Raw genomic sequence first — 17121 nt, 5'->3', positions numbered from 1 at the left:
CTTTCTTTTTTTTTTCAGTTCAAAGCAGTTCAGTCAGTCTCTCTTTATTCTTGCATGAATTACCATATGCAAAGTGAAAGGGAAAATTCTCAACTTTAATCTTTAATCTTTCTTAATCTCAACCCACTTTAGCAGGAGCTTAGTGCAAGTGACTGCACAGCATTCAGGGAGTTGTTTTGTTTTAAGCTACAAACACCCCCTGGACACACTGCTGTGCTGCAACACACCCTCAGTAGTAACTAGGGAAGCACAATCATAAGTCTTCTGCATTACTTAAGCAATATCACCTACAGGCAGAGCGTATACTCGAGTGCTGTTCCATTCTGATATGCTGGGTGTTCCCTCTCCACGTGGCAGGGCTAGATTGCTAGATGGCAATGGGGGCTCTGGACGTTGTCAATACCGTTAATGTACTGCCACTGTGGGTGAAATCCAGATCAGGGGTAAAAACACCAGATATCCAATAAATAATACTGATAATGATAACCTGACAGAAAGGAATTTGGTAGTGTATTGTTCTGTTCACCATCAAAGTTTCATATTTCTGTAACCACATGGATCTATTTCCACCCACCGCGCATTTGAGTTTTGCTTATAGGAATTAAGAAGCTTGACTTAGGCTGAGACTGAACACATGGTTGAATAGAGCACTACTGTGACTCTTACACTGTGTAGTTTGATGATAGAATGCAGTGAGACGTTGCTCTTGGTTATAACTGTATTTATAACTAACAGAAGTACTGTTTAAATCATCTTCAGCAGTTTTTGGATTGCTGATGCCACCTACAGACCTGGGTACACAGCATTCTTTTGACTGCCCACGGCTTGGTACCTGCTTTCTGCATTACTACGAGTGTTTTAAAATAATTTGGAAATATAAGTTTGAATGCTTAATCACCAGAGAACACTGGTGATTTCCAGTTAAACTGCTTATTTGTGAAATCACAGAAAACATAAATGGCCTCAAAATGACCAAAGAGAGCATCACATTGCAAATGTGGCTGGTGCAGGCTGTGAACACAGCAGAGTGCATTGCTTCCCTCCTGTGCCCAAAAGACCAGAGCTGACCCCAGGGATTTTGGGCAACTTGTTTAATTCTAAGAATAAGTGTATGGGTGACCAGTCATCCAGCTGTATACAGCTCTTGACAGATATTCTTTTCAACAAATGCCCCGTGCATTTGTTTTGGTCATTGAGCATTTCATTCTTCTCATGAAAGCTCCAAGTGTGTCAGAGGGTAACCTCTGATCAAAGAGACCTGCAGCTGGGGCAGAGAGACAGACAGTTTAGCCTCATCTGCTCCAGAGTGATGTCAGCATAGCACAGAGCCCACACTCATTGCTGAACTCCCTGGGAGCACCCTGCAGGCAATATGGTAAAGCTCGAGGCAGCCGAGCACTCAGTAAGGCCATGACCGAGGACACAGCCCAGTCCAAGGATGTAGTGCTGGAACTGGTCCATGCTGAGAGATACAACAGAGGAAGAACTGGAGAATCTGTTTCTGAGGGATTTCAGTCAACTGAGCATTTCTTCCCTTTTTCAAGTGCCATCAGCTTTCAGCCCAGACACAGGATGTTAGAATTACTGTGAATCATGTCTTCTTCTAAAAGTTACTTGCAAACCTTATACAGTCCAGAAGAGCTATCAGAAACTCTAAGTACAATTGATCAAATTCTTTGCTGCTGCCAAAGTTGGTTTATTTGGGACATACAAAAGGTCATAGAATCATGGATTGGTTTGGGTGGGAATGGGACCTGAAGGATTCCCTAGTTCCAAACCCTTGCTACCAGCAGGGTTGCAAACCACTACATCAGGTACCACATCAGGTTGATCAGGGTCCCATCTAACCTGGCCTCAAACACCTCCAGGGATGGGGCATCCGCTGCCTCCTTGGGCAACCTCTCCCAGCAACTCTCTACCCAATATCTAATGCCAGACTACCTGTTGATGGATTTCAAAGGAGGGATGACTATTTTCCAGTGCAAGAGTTCCAGTAATAAGACTGCAGGCTGCTCTGTAAAACTTTCATCGTTTTGATAGAAAATACAAGACACAGTCGTAAATCAATTTTTTATTTTGATAAAACCCTCATCAATATCAAAGCAATGGATCAACTTCACTATTTTCAATACATAAAAACATGTACAAGTTTGTTTCTGATATGAAGCCTTACTACTTTCTCTCATCAGCAAGAAAGTTGTATAAGTTTTATGTGATTCGTTAACATTTTGTTCATATTCTGCAGCTACTTACATGGCCAAAAAATGTATCAGATCCAATGCTAAATCTAACAGAGGGTGTGAAAACACACAACACACTCGCGTTCTCTCCGCACACACCTTGCAAACATCCGCACTCAGGAAGAAGCAGACTGATGTCTTTTCAGCTGCATTCTTCTTCCAGTGCCGAAAACAGAAAGTGCCGGCAGGTTTTTCCTCTTTGGGTAGTATTTGTACCTGCTGCTGCCAAATGCCTTATATTTATCCCATGGCCTATATGTGTTCATTCCTTCCAAAAACTCTCAGAAGGCATTGAGAGGCCTTGCAGCAGTAGCACCTACATTATGAGGGGGGAGAAGATAAAAAAATAATAAAATACATCTGTCTCAGACTAAGCTAAAATATCTATGACTCTACGTCTATTTTATTCAGTTAAAGAAGGCATATAAAGCCAATCCTGTTTGTGATTTCCCTCATATTTGCCCACCTAAGATAAAAAGACCTGTTGAGGTAAGAGGCACAGTATATAAAACCTACAAAAAAACCCCAATCTTATAGAGAGTAGTTGTAGAAGATGAGGTCAGAGGTACTACAGAGGCAGTTGCTGCCCATGAAATCTTTAGCTGCCTCACTCCAGTACTACTGGTTTTCACTATCTAGTTCTCACAGTTTTAAGGTAATCTACCTATGCAAGCTACATCCTATGGCAAATTCATTATTATTGAAAATAACAAAAATTAAATTGGTTTACAACAAACAATGATATTCAAATAATAATAATAATAATAATAATAAAAAGCTCCTGAGAGTAATGCAGGCTCAGTTCAGTTCACTAAAGACAGACATTTCAAGACATTGCTACCATGAACATACTGGATATTGATTTGATTCAGATTTCTTTAGCTTAAGGACTATCTTTGGTCTTTGAATACAGTGCAGTGGCTTGAGTTCATCTACAACAGGGGAGCTTCAGCATGCACCTAGGAGATATTCCATTCCTGAGCAATGCTGTATGTATCGTATGAACCAGCCTAAAGCAAGGGCTGTCTCTGCCTCTTGAAGACTATTTCATGTGGTAGGATTCTGATGCTACATGGACATGGTATTCAGTCCTTATTGTTCACCAGATGCAACAGACTTGATTTAGGCATGAACTCACAGATCCCTTTGTGACTGTGCAGTTTTCAAGGCTTGGGACAATTTCATCACTCTATGTGGCAGAACTCAGGAATACCTGATCCACCTGAAGCGATCCTAACATACATGAAATCTTTACTAAGTTAAATGTTACATTAAAAACAGGAGAAATAAGTCCAGAACATCCTGTGCTGCCATTAATACCAGGGATCCTGTTCAGTACTTTGGTGACAATTTCTGGACAACGCCTTCACCACACCAAATCCTTCTGATAACACTCTGTACATGTAACACCTGCATCTCAATGGTCCCACACCAGCGCACACAAACACACCAACCTGTTAACAACAGTGATGAAACTACCAAAGCTCAGGACGTGTCTGCGAGAAATGACTGCATAGTAACCAGTAATTCAACAACACCCGTCTGTTATAACAACTCACCAAAAAGTACAAATAAAATCACAAAGTATATTAGCAATGACAATGGGGCCTTTGGTGTCAGAGGTGGCCTGTTCTCGCTTTACACCTTTAATTCCTTCTGACTTCTCTGCCCTTTAGGGGCTGTGGAGGGCGGTAGTTCCGCAGCAGGCAGCAGGCCGCCTCATCCTCCGCCGTGCTCAGGAGACTGCGGAATTGGGCGAGCTGCAATCAGGAGATACAGAGCATTCAGCAGGAAACCCTCACGCTCACACAAACAAAAAAACATGTTGTAAATACTGAATATATAATTCTGATCTGAAGTTTAATACTTGGCCTAATTTCCTAATTTCTAATATTTCCAACATTTCTTATTTCTATGCATCAACTTCCTTCCTTCCTAGGCTAAGCAAGTGGCCCAGTGTATCAAATCTTACTGAAGTATTTGAAATATACCAGCCATGAATTAGACAAGCAAAAACTCTTGAGATTTACAGCAAGACAACAGTATTAGTAACATATCATAAGTGACGTACTTGCAAACTTCCAGTATTAAAAGCTTTAATCTGATACACTTTGGTGTCTCTGCTGTAAAAACACTATATACCAAATGATCAGCCCACTGGGTGTCACTGTTGCAACATGAAAATATAGTGCGAAGCTTAATTTAACGACAAGGAAGTAGACTAGTTTTTTGTGTATTTTTTTTAATTTAATAAGGTATGCAGTGTCAGAGTCTGCAAAAATTTACCCTTTTCGGTGGCATTCACATTGAAACCTCACAAAAGCCTTATTTGTACAGCAGTGAAAAATCAAGATGTACCTGTTCAGAACAAACACTTATAGGCTCTCTCAGGACAATCCAGATAACACTTTCAAGAAGAGGTGGAACAGTGAGAGAGCCAAAGTAAGTCCAGTAGTCCAGGGATTTGGGAAGCAGGCAGCTAGGATCAAAGTTGGTGAATAACGCTCTCTTACCCTGAAAATTGAAACAAAGCACGTTGTGGTCATAAGAAATAATAAGACATTGCTTCTTGTACAAGTGCATTGATGCCTTACATCTATTAAATTATTTATTTATTTACATGCAGCATTATTTAAAAGCAAGAGACAGGGGAAATCACGTTTCATTATAGCACAGACTGGCAGCATCCTGGATGAGAACAGCAGGGACCATGAAGGTAAGAGGAGTAGCAGCCAGATTACCAGAAACAAAACAGTGAAAGCAGCCACTGATATCAGGAGTGTTTTAGAAGCATTTGTTCACCTTGATTCTGATGGTGTCCAAGCGGTCGGTGATCTTCTTCAGCTGAGGGTTGCATTCACCTATCTATTAAACAAGAGAAAGAAAAATGTAATACTTGAGCTCTGGAGAAAATATGTCAAAAAAGATAAAGATCTGAAAGCAAACACATGCTGAATCTGCTTCATACAGCTTTAGTTAAGTGACCATAAGTAACTTAAGAGTGCTAAGAAAGACAGCGAATCTTCCTGAGTCATTACAATGTGAAATGGAAAGTGAGGGCTCCTGTAGCACAAGCACCTCTTCTACACCAGCACTGTTAATAACTTTGGGCTCATAATGCAGATTTATTGGTGGGGGCCAAAGCATTCTTTTCTTACCTTCAGAAACACAGCCATGACTGCCAGTCCATCTGACTGACGAGCTGCCTCGACAAAACTGGAATATTTTTCAGCATTCCAGTGAACTACATGAAGCTGAAAAGCAAAAAACACAGACAGCATCAACTCTCGCTGAACTGAAAGAGTTGCAAATTAATACTAGAACTTTACTGGCATCAATATTCTACTTCACCTATTTGCATTCCAAGCCACTTAGTTTTCTCACCGCAATATTTATTGAAATTGGCAAACACACAGATCACACAAACGGCAGCAAGCATTGCCAGTGGCTGGCCATTACCTAGCAGCAATCAGCATGGCACAGTGCCTGGCAAACCACTCTCAAGTCCCATATTTTGAGGCTAAGGCAAGATATCCCCTGGTTATGTAACTAAAGCTAAGGCCTTGGGTACAGCTGATTTGAATGAGTGATTGAAAATCACAGGGATGTCATTAGCGCTTTGTTCCTCTTTTTCCTAATCAAGCTTTCAGTAAATCAGCCACAAGCAGAAAATGGGGCATTAAACTTGCACTGACCTCTTTTCCCTTCTTAAGATTAAGCTGAATGTCAAAATTTGATCTTTGATGCATTCCAAATGTCATTTTCTATGATTACTAGCAGTTAGGAACTTAAAAGTGGCTTGATGATCTCAGGTTTGAGCATTTGAATTTCAAGAGGTACTATTCTGCAACTGTCCTATGGTAGTTGCTTAAGAACTTGAAGACACCCACAAGGGTGAGGACCCTTGCTATCTGCCTCCTGGAAACAGGAAAAGCCCATAGTGTCTACCCCTACACCACTTCAGTCCCTCCTGCTAAGACAGGATTCCTAAATCCTGCCCAGGCTCAGCAGTGGGAGCTCCCGGCTCCCCAGAACACCTGCATTGAGCAAACATCTGACTGCCAAACTGCAGAGGGAACAGACACACTGCACTCAGGACCAAGTACCTCACAAATGTTAATTCCTTCCACAAATCCTCAGTGGATTACTGCATCTTATCTCCCACAATTTTTAGATAAGAGAGGCTCAGAAGCAGGGCAGGAGATAGCCTTTTCTAAAATTGGTGAGCATCTTCTCAGACTTTGAACTTGACTCCATAGGAGTGCTGAAAAACAGCTCCACTGAATGACTTGAACGGGGATGATCCCCTGAATATGGGGCTTCTCTTTGAAATGCAACACATTAAGATCCCCAGAACAATTTGGGAATGCTGGGACTGACTTTAAAGGATTTATATGAGAAGCAGCACAGGAATGTATTTCAGCATTGATGAAATACAGATCTAGGAAAGTGAAGATTTTGACTCCACACCTCAGTCATTGCCTAGCCTCTATGAGCTTCAATTTTCTTTATCTGTGATAGAGAGATGTTACTAGTTGTTACAGGATGTAATTAACATTTGCTGATCGCTTGGGTTCTAAATGGCTAAAACATAACATTCAGCAAGTAAGGAATCCTACTGAAATCAATAATGACACACATGCTCACAATGAAAGACATGCTGGCTCACAGTTTCAGGATCCTTAAAGGAAAGTTGCTTACAAATGCTATTAATTAAACCAAGAGCAGAACAGAGTCCATCAAACCACTCTGAGGTGAAATAATATCCTGGAGTTCATGTTGCCTGCGCCGCTCATGATTAGAGGTTCAAAGAAGCTACGTTGAATGATTTTTAAACAATTACATTTTTGACATACGCAAAAAGGAAACAGAAACTCTCAGTCAAAATTGACTTTTATTGTGGATTTTAAAAAAAGGAAAAAAACAACAAAGAACAAAAAGCAAAATTCTCATAACTAAATAAGACTCCATCAGAATTTTGCCAGAAGAACCCGAAACCAACCCCCCAAAAAATCAAAACTCCCAAACAAACAGAGCTGGGAAACACTTCTAGTACAGCCCCTGTCTCAAAGGCTTGTGACTTCTCTTTTAAGGAATATATACCGTCTTACCACCACTGTGTCATTGCAGCTTGTGAGAAGACCTTGGTCAGACCATATGTTGCCACAAAGAATGGAGTCATGGATGTCTTCTGCTTCTGCTTTGGGTTAGGGGGCTGAGCCTTCCAGTCTTTTTTACCTGTACACTACTTCTTTCTTCAGCACAGTTGATTCTTTTTCTTGAAATCTTGCACATCTTCCCCGTGGACATAAGCACGGAAAACATCTTCATTTTTCCTTTTGATGTATTTTCTTTTGAGTGAGCAGTGCTCAGAAGCCTTGGTCTGAATTCTGGGTTTCTTATCATAGCCAATATGACATCTAGAGAGCTTCTTGTGGAGGGTTACCCAACCAACAGGCAACGGAAAGCTTTTTAGACTGGCTAGAAATTCAGATATTTTCTCCTTCCATTTGGTTTCTTAGATGGGATACACATTTCTATTTTCTCAGCTAGAAATTTTGTTTTGGCACTGAATGGTTTTAAAGCACCTCTATTAATTCTTTATATTCCATCCCACCTGGTTCCTGTGGAAAACATAAGCCTTTAAACACTGCAAATGTCACTTTTCCCCATTAGTGTTAGAAAAATGATTTTTTTTTCCCTGACCACTGTCTCTTAAAGAATTTCCAGCAAAATCTGATAACACCACCGTGCATATATTTCAACTTTTTATTCTTCTTTAGTATTACAAAACTTTTATTTTTTTCACTAGCATTTATACAATTTACTTCTTTTCAACCCCACAAAACTCTTCACTGTCCGAACTATTGCTGATAAAGATCCCAGTCCCATCAAAACACTCCACATTACTTCCATTTGCAATGAGGAATCAGTCACTGTCAGACTGAGCACTCTCGATGGTGGATTACTCCAACAGACCAAAGAAGACAGAGCAGGAGAAGGCTCTCCATGCCACAGCAGGGGACAGTGCACCTGTCCCCTGTGGCAACGTCAGGTCAGAGCTGCCTGATGTAGACCTTAGGGTGCAGTTTTCAAGCAAACAGTTTCTCCTTTTAGAATGGACCAAGCATGAAACACTTCAGGAAGACTGCTTAAACACTTCAGGAAGACTATTTGTCTTTGGATATAATGGAGAAGGAAAAGTGGGGAGTTGAGGGGCAAAATTATTCTCAAAATGGAACACTAGTCACAGGTTTAGAGGAACAAATGACTCTGTGCCAAGCCTTACCTCTGCTGCATACTTCATCCCATCCACAGCGTGCTCAGAGCCAGCCTCGTCATTGGAGCCCCAGTGGAAGTGGATCTGGCGCAGCCTGTAGGTCCCACAGAGTGGCCCCCCAGTCAGCACTACAAACCAAAACAGAGGAGAGGGCTTAACTGAAGGAATAGGAGCTCTAGAGGCTATTGGTGTGAGTTTAAACTCAAAGCTTCAAGTCTCTGGACATTACCCTACTTCTCAAAAGCTCTTATATGGGTTCCCCTTTCTTTGATGTGTTATAAAGGAATCTTTGTCCAGAACGTGACTATCTAAACTGTGTTGATGTACAGATTAGTGGGTTATTGCCCAGTGAAGGGTTACCACCAGGTGTGTCTTGCTAGAGCCTGGGTATTTCTCAGAAGACGGGAAAACAGAAAAGTGTTTCTGTTTGGCAAGTAGTATCCTGTCTTGAATGTATTTGAAAGACTAACTGAGAAATTAAGTTTAAAATAGATTTCACAAGTAAAGGGAAGGATCAGAAAAATAAAATGTGAATAGATTTTTTTTTCTTCTGTTTGAAGTTCAGAGGAAAGTAGGTGGAACATAAAAAAACATCAAGGCTCTTTCTTGCTTCTGCAGCCAGATCCAATTACAGCTGACAGAAGTCTGAGAAACAGGAAGGAGCAGATGCTAACACAAATAGATGCACGTTGTACAAGTGCAATATTACTGCCATTTAATTTGCCATTTAGTTCAGCTAATACCAATATGGGTAGACTTCCATTGTTTTCCTTCTGGACTCAAATCTACACAGACACCTGAACACTAATCACATTCAGAAAATCTCCTTACTTACTGCAGAGCAAATCACTCCACCCTCTCTGCTCCATCCATGTCTCCTTGGAGGCTATGGGGAGTGGTCTGAGATGCATTACTGGCTCATTGTAGAGACTTTAAAGAGATAAGATGGAGGTATCAGGGAGATGATTTTTAAATTAAGAGCACTGGGGAAGACAATAGTCACTTATTTCTTTTTCCAGTTTTAATCCAAAACATAAACCTTGTTGGGAGTAAAATGCCACCAAGTAATTGTAAGAGAAGTATTTATTAGCTTGCCTATCTGCTAACACAAGTAGGCTGGAGAGTGAAAAGAAACTGGAACTGTTTATCTGTCAGCAAAAATATTTAATCGTCTTAAAACTTCAACTCAAGAACTTACTTTTACAGAGTCTATAAACCTAGCGAACAAAGGGGATGGGAGTGGCACTCCTAAAACAAATTCCTTCTTTTGAGGACTGAGAACCTGTTGGCAAACAAAGCCAAAAATGTGTAAAGATCAGTGTTATACTGGCTGAGGAAAAACAGCTACATAGGCTCTCCAGGGAGGTGGTTGAGTCACTGTCCCTGGATGTGTTTAAGAGCCGTTTGGATGTGATGCTCAGAGATTTGATTTAGCAGAGGATTGTTAGAGTTTGGGTACTATGGTTAGGTTGTGGTTGTATTTGATGATAGTCGAGGTCTTTTCCAATCTGGTTAATTCTATGATTCAATACTTCTGAAAAAATGTGGAAAATGGCCTGATGATGTATTTGTGTCCATCGTACAGTGATGGTAAAAATCTTCCATTCAAACAGCCACAAAGCAAGAAAGTACTCTAAAATGATTTAAAGAAAATACCAGTATTGCAGTGTTTGAAAGAGTAAGAAAAAGAGGTGTTTGAAACATCAGTGAAGTAATTCCAGGGAATAGAGACAGCGTAGTACCAAAGAGGATAAACAAAACTACACCATCACAAACTTGACAGCCCAACTTCTGTGCTGGCTGAAGTAAAGAAATAGGTCACATGGAATTAAAAGATCCCGGTGTATTTAGTATCAATTAGTCAGAAGTTTCTCAAGAAAACACCATAGAGGAGGAGTGTTTATTCCACAAAGGTGCCATAGAGGCCACATTTTGGCCCTAGAAAATTTGATAGTTTTTCTGATTGATGGTCTGAAAGAAAACGAAAACATTACTGCTGGTTTATCAGTAACAAACACCAGGGAAAATAGTGAAAAAGTCAGTTTACAGATACAGAAAGAGTTGATTTTTTTTTAAATAAGTAATGTGTGAAAATGGCTGAAATGTAAAGCCATGCACGTATGAATAAAGAATGTGTCTCATACTTAGAAGACAGAGTTCTGAAAGTGACTGAGGATTACACTTGTAAATTATCTAATCAACAGCTGTCAGTGCTCTGTTCTGACTTGGGCTGTATCCTTGGATTTATGGCCTGAGGAAAGCTGTAGGAAGAGAATTATATTACCCCTGCTTTCCCACCAGTGTAAGCCTCCAGAAATATGAGGCTGAGGTCTTGTCACTTCATGGGTGGAATTAGAAAGTGGAAGAGGCTCTTGGTTCACTTCTTTTTTAATTTATTGTTTAAAGAAAAGAAATTTAAACACTGAGTTGCTCTGACTCACACCAGAAATAATTTGTGATCTTGACTTTTTAACTGTGAGAATAATGATCAACTAGAACTACCAGAAGCAGTGGAAGATTTGTTGTTGCTGGAAATTTTTAAAGCAGATGATTGAATGCTTTTGTAAGAGATGTGCTTTAGTTCACCCACAGCTACTAGAGCTGAAGCAGAGATTAATCCTGGGAAGTCCAGTGGCCTCTGACACGGACAAGGCAGGACCAGATTTCTGCCAACCAGCTGGTGGCTTTCAGGCAATATCCAGAATTGCACAGACTGACAGAAGATTCAGTCTAAGACTGTTCAGGAAAGTCAAGATGTTGCCTCCACCTCTGTCTGTCCTTGTTGCCACTATCAGCCAGCAAGTCCTCGTAATGAGGGGCAGGGTGATCACTAATTAGTCCCCCTCTGGCTTTGATCCTCAGCCAAGCCTCATGCATCCACATGAGGACTTTACTGCTTCAAGAAACTGCACTCCTGCAGTTTCAGAGGAGGGGTAGCAGCAAGCCTGCCATCCAAGAGAAGCCTCTAATGATGCAGGCATTCACATTACAGAGGCTGCACTAAACCAGAGAACTTCTAAATAAGAATTATTGCTTGCAAAAAGGGAAGCTACACACTCCTCTAAAAGACTGGGACAATGACACTTTTCAGAGAAGAAAAGGGATCCATTGGGATGTTTTTCATTTGTTCTGCATTGATTCTTTCCTGACATAAGAAGTCCAAGCATGGGTCATGAAAAGGAAAAGGATATACAGCCAAACCTGCAACTAAAGTCAGGTAAGAGATTTGAGCAATTTGGTTGGAATGAACCATAGATATGCCCAGGTTGCGCTCCATTTAGGAGACAGAGGAAGAAAACACAGCGCAATAAGAAAGGAACAAACCTGATTTGTTCACAGTGTCATCAAACTCAACACTGGTGGAGTGCCCGTTGTTCAGGATGATTTTAGCAGAAGCTGGATCGTAATTGGGATTTAGAGGACGGAGAGAGGGGTCATACTTGGTTTCCTCAGTTTTGATGTCAATAGGTGACTGGCGGTCTCCATTGGCAACAGGAAAAACCTCCTTCCAGTGGGCAGGCCCTGTGAGGCATTGGAGGAGAAGCTTTGTAAGGTGAAAGGACCTCTGCCTGAATTTTTCTTTCTTGCATTATATTAAATTCAAAATGAGTTCAACAGAAAACACAGTTCAAATTATTCAGTTACTCTTGTTGCATTGTGTCACGACAGCAGCTCTTGGGATCCCTTCAAATACCTTCCTTAATGCCTGCAGGGATGCGGCTTCCACCACCTCCTTGGGCAACCAGTTCCAGTGCTTCACCACCTTAATTGTAAAAAACTTCTCACTTATAGCCAATCTAAACCTCCCCACTTTTAGTTTGAAACCATTTCCCCTTGTCCTATCACAGTAGATTCTGCTAACAAGTCTGCTCCCTTCTTTCTTATAGCACCCTTTTAGATACCTAGAGGCCACTTGCAGAGCTAATGATCTATCAGAATTATAAAGGGCATAGCACTTCCCCCACTTCCCCCTGCCCCCAGGCCTAGTATGGGTATGAAGAATAATAATTCACTTAACTAAGAGAGAACAGATCTTACAGAAACTTAAATACAAGCACCAGAAACTCAACTGGTAAAATCTGCATGACTGGAAACCATTAAATCCCTATTCTGAAGGTAACTGATTTCATCCTAAAACCCAACCTTCTGTTTTGGATCTCTGTACATCTCAGCACTTCAATGAAAAGAAAAAATGGCAGAAAAAACAGCTTAGGTTGTAGTGCACTATGATTAATAGCCTCACATCAAAAGGATAGTTTTCTGTCCTGGACTACAATAGCAGAGAACATAGCTCAGAAATCTGCAGGTGCTGGGATAGCCCCAGCATGCAGCAGTGAATTGGGGAGGGGGGAGGGAGACACCTGGGCTCACTGCTCCAAGCAGCACCCAGAGATGTGAGAGCTGAGGGGTGTCCTGCGCAGAGCAGCCACGGCTCAGGCTTCAAGAAGAACAAAGGCCTCTAGTCTTGAATTTGTTACCAAGTAATTTTGCTAATGACTTAACTAACCCATTAGGCAAACCACTCCTGGACTGAAATACAAAGCTATTACAATTTAATTCTTCTCATTTCACAAATGGTGGTCAAAGCCATTCAATATGTTGATTTACTACAGTTCAGCATACAATATGGTTTTAGTTGTGCTTGGATGCTAGTACCCTGCAGTTAGACACGCACTGCACAGATTTAGTCACTGAGGAAGCATTGCTCTGTCAGTCATACCTAATTCTCCATTTTAGGGTGCTTAGAAAAAGCATATCGCTACTTAATTTTAACACTTATATTTTACCTCAGTATATCCTATGTTTAACCACCAGAATGTATATATATTGACATGAATTTAGTCATGGAGCTGCCAAGAGGGCCAATGGCATCCTGGCTTGTATCAGGAATGGTGTGGTGAGCAGGACTAGGGAAGTCATCCTGCCCCTGTACTTGCCATTGGTGAGGCCTCACCTCAAGTACTGTGTTCAGTTTTGGGCACCTCAGCACAGAAAAGACATGGAGGTACTGGAGCAGGTCCAGAGAAGGGCAATGAGGCTCATGAAGGGCTTGGAGAATCAGCCCTATGAGGAGAGGCTGAGGAAGCTGGGGCTGTTTAGTCTGGGGAAAAGGAGGCTGAGGGGAGACCTTATCGCCCTCTTCCAGTACCTGAAAGGTGCTTACAGTGAGAGTGGGGCAGGTCTCTTCTCACTGGTGACAAGTGACAGGATGAGGGGAAATGGCCTCAAGTTGCGCCAGGGCAAGTTTAGGTTGGATGTTAGGAAGAACTTCTTTACAGAAAGGGTAGTTAAACACTGGAATAGGCTCCCCAGGGAGGTGGTTGAATCACCATCCCTGGAGTGTTTAAGAGCCATTTGGATGTGGTGCTCAGGGATATGATTTAGCAGAGGGTTTTTAGAGTTAGGGTACTATGGTTAGGCTGCAGTTGGACTTGATGATCTTCAAGGTCTTTTCCAATCTGGGTAATTCTATGATTCTATGATTTACCATGGGTTGGAGTGAGGGACAGGTTCTGCACCAGAGGGTGGTGGGCATGGAACAGGCTGCCCAGGGCAGTAGGTACGGCCCTATGGTAATGGATGTCAAGGAGCACTTGGACAGCATTCTCAGGCATCGGATTTGGATTTTGAGTGGTGCTGTGTGGAGCTGGGCATTGGACTCAGTGATCCTTGTGGGCTCCTTCTGAGCCAGGATATTCTGTGATTCTATGATTCTATGTTACATGCAAAATGCTTGCAAGTCATCCAGTTACATATTCATCTCCAGTAATATTAGCTCTACTTAAAACAACTGAAATTCATAATGGGAAAAAATAATAATGGACAAAATGTAGTGCTGTTTTTTTTTTGGTGGTTTTTTTTGTTTGTTTTTTGGTTTTTTTTAACTACAGATATATAAGCAATGTCATTAATCTTCAAATCCCTTTTTATTTGCAGAACACCTCAGTGTGAGGATTGGAACAGACACAGTGACGTGTCTGCAGTAAAACGCAATATATATGTAATACTTTCCATTCCACATAAGTTATCAGGCAAGGAGTAAACTTAAGGCAGTAGATTCTCACTTGGTGTCCTAACTAAAGTGGGAATTTCTGCCCTGCTCTGCAGCCAGTGCCCAAGATCTCAGTGCTGCACCTCTGTGTGTAAGCACTGCCAGAACTGTGAGGTAAGGAGAACAGCAAGGAAACAAAGGCCGAGGTTTGCATGGAAATAAAATAGTGCCTCTTAGCATTTCAGAAATACTTGCATCAAAGCAGTGAGGAAGATTTCATTCTCTGCATACCAGTCAGCCTTATTACATAGATACACCATAAACGCAGACAGGGATCTGTAATATTGGATGGTTTATGCACAAAGTGATTTAAGCAGCACTTATTGCTAAGGGGCAAATGAGTTTTTTCCCCAGCTGAAAAAGAAACAGCGCTTTTATCCCTGCGAGTTACAAATGCTGAGATCAGAGTGAATGCAGACGGCTCCTCCGCTCTTCAGGAAGTCAACTTTAAAATACAACTTCATCAAATTTAATTAACTTCACTCTGCAGCTACCTCCTGAGTAGCAAAAGCAGATCTCAGTTTCAGAGAAGCTATTCAGGGCCATGAAGGCAAAAATACAGTGCAAGTGGCACAGCAATCTCATGCTTCCACTGTTCGGCTGAACAACAGGCAAAATCAATGCAATAAATATATGGAAAGGAGTTAAGAAATGGAGCTGATGCTAGGGAAGGGCAGTCAAGTGTTGGACACCCAACCTCTCTCCTTTACTCTCCTGTGGGCTCGAGGGGCAGGGAGTGTAGTGCTGGGGTGCAGCCCACCTCACAGTGGCCAGGAGCTGAGTGGGGAGAGACAGCCAAACTCCACCCAAACATGTTATCAGCCAGTAAACAGAGCCTGGTGGGGAAGAGGGGCCTCAGGAGGGTCCAGGGCCAAGCCGATAGAAATTCTGTTGCCCTCCCCTTCCTAGAAGCCAGCAGGAGAGCCAGGATAAGAGAGGGAAAGGGGCTGCTTATCTGTGCTCTGCAGGTGAAGTTTACAGCACCCTTGGAAAACACAGGGAGAAACACAAGGGGAAAAAATAAAAACAGCAACAACAACAACAAGAGCAATCATGGGGATGAGGAAAGGCACAGAACAGCAGACAGCACTCAGTCGCTGTGGAATTGTGGCCATCCACTGCCACCCAGTTCTTTGGAAACAGCACACCCATCCCAGAGGAGAGGGAAACTAATGTGACTCCATCCTCTGAGCAGGACCACTGCTGTGTGCACTGGTGTGTAGAATCACAATGACAGAACATCCCGAGTTGGAAGGAAGCCACAAGGATCACTGAGTGCAACTCCTGGCTCCACACAGAACCACCCCAAAATGTCTAAGCACGCTATCCAAACTCTCCCTGAACTCCGGCACTCACGGCCGTGTCCACTGTCCTACTGTCCTGGGCAGCCTGTTCCATGCCCACCACCCTCTGCTGCAGACCCTGTCCCTCACCCCCACTCATGGGGTTATGGCAGCTCTATGACATAAATTCGTGTCAATATATATACGTACTTTTTTTTCTTTTTGTTGTCTCAGTGCCCTATTGCCCTGTGCAGTAACACAGGACAAATTGCCCTATTTGTGTGATCCCAGCCGGCTGCAGCATTCCCATTCCCACCTGCACGCACTGGAGCACAGCACAAGAGCAGAGACCATACGGATCAGCGCAGAGCAGAGGCACCTCAGCGATTCTAAGTGAGTAGAGATGAAGAGAAGCACGAAACAACCCAGACCCCAAAGCATCTCCCCGCGGGTGTGAAACGACGGACCCCGATCCCGACACCACGCAACCCCGCACCGCGGTGCCGCACAGAGACGCCGCCACCCCCGGGCTACCCCGGACAGCTCCGGGAGTACCCGGTCCCGACGTCCGTACCGTTGTGTTCGTCGTATCCCCAGTGCAGCATGGCTCCGGGCTCGGGACGCGACGCGATGCGATGGGACAAGACGAGACGAGACACACGAGAAGCGGCCCCGCCGCCCCCTCTGCCCTCTTTGAAGGCGCCGTGCGGCGACGCCCCGCCGCGATAAGCGCCCGCCCGGCCCGGCCCGGCCCTGCCCCGCGGCGCGGCCCCTCGGGGCCACCCCCACCCCCACAGAGCGGCGGGGCGGCTCCCGGTGCCCCATCGTCCCGCGGCCCCCACAGAATCACAGAATGACCCGGGTTGGAAGGGACCTCAAGGATCATGTAGTTCCAACCCCCTGCCTGGCAGGGCCACCAAACATACACCTTTACTAGATCAGGTTGCCCAGGGCCCCGTCCAACCTGGTCTTGAACACCTCCAAGGACGGGGCATCCAACGAACCTCCCCTGGCAGCCGTGTTCAGGGCCTAAACCACTCTCCCAGTGAAGAACTTCCCCCTAACATCCAACCTAAATCTTCCCTCTTTCAACTTAAAACCATTTTCCCATGTCCTGCTATTATCAGCCTTTCGAAGAGTTTACTCCCTCCTGGGTGTAGTTCCCTTCAGGTACTGAACAGGCTGCAATGAGGTCACCCCGCAACCTCTCTCTTCTCTAGGCTGAACCACAACCCAACGCTCCCTCAGCGGCCCTCGCTCCCTCAG

General features: G+C 43.2%; 1 protein-coding gene across 2 annotated transcripts; it reads right to left on the bottom strand.

Annotated features, from left to right (window-relative positions):
- Positions 1–2055: 2055 nt before the first annotated feature.
- Positions 2056–16561, bottom strand: LOC107310307 (carbonic anhydrase 13-like). 2 transcript variants are annotated; one of them, XR_001553554.1, is made up of 8 exons: positions 16430–16561; positions 11845–12042; positions 8530–8648; positions 5399–5494; positions 5043–5105; positions 4599–4754; positions 3800–4000; positions 2056–2556 (listed from the first exon to the last, which is right to left on the bottom strand). XR_001553554.1 is itself a non-coding variant. In XM_015855819.1 (7 exons), exons 1-7 carry the CDS (start codon positions 16458–16460, stop codon positions 3887–3889), a joined length of 777 nt encoding a protein of 258 aa, XP_015711305.1. In that variant the 5' UTR covers positions 16461–16561; the 3' UTR covers positions 2056–3886. The 2 variants fall into 2 exon arrangements, 1 of the variants encoding a protein (XP_015711305.1); XM_015855819.1 differs by having other exon boundaries at positions 2056–4000.
- Between the last annotated feature and the right edge of the window lie 560 nt (positions 16562–17121).

Source organism: Coturnix japonica, chromosome 2 (genome assembly GCF_001577835.2).
Source record: "Coturnix japonica isolate 7356 chromosome 2, Coturnix japonica 2.1, whole genome shotgun sequence".
NCBI classification, from domain to species: domain Eukaryota; kingdom Metazoa; phylum Chordata; class Aves; order Galliformes; family Phasianidae; genus Coturnix; species Coturnix japonica.
Note: the sequence above shows the minus strand (reverse complement) of the source record. Positions and strands in the feature narration are given on the sequence as shown.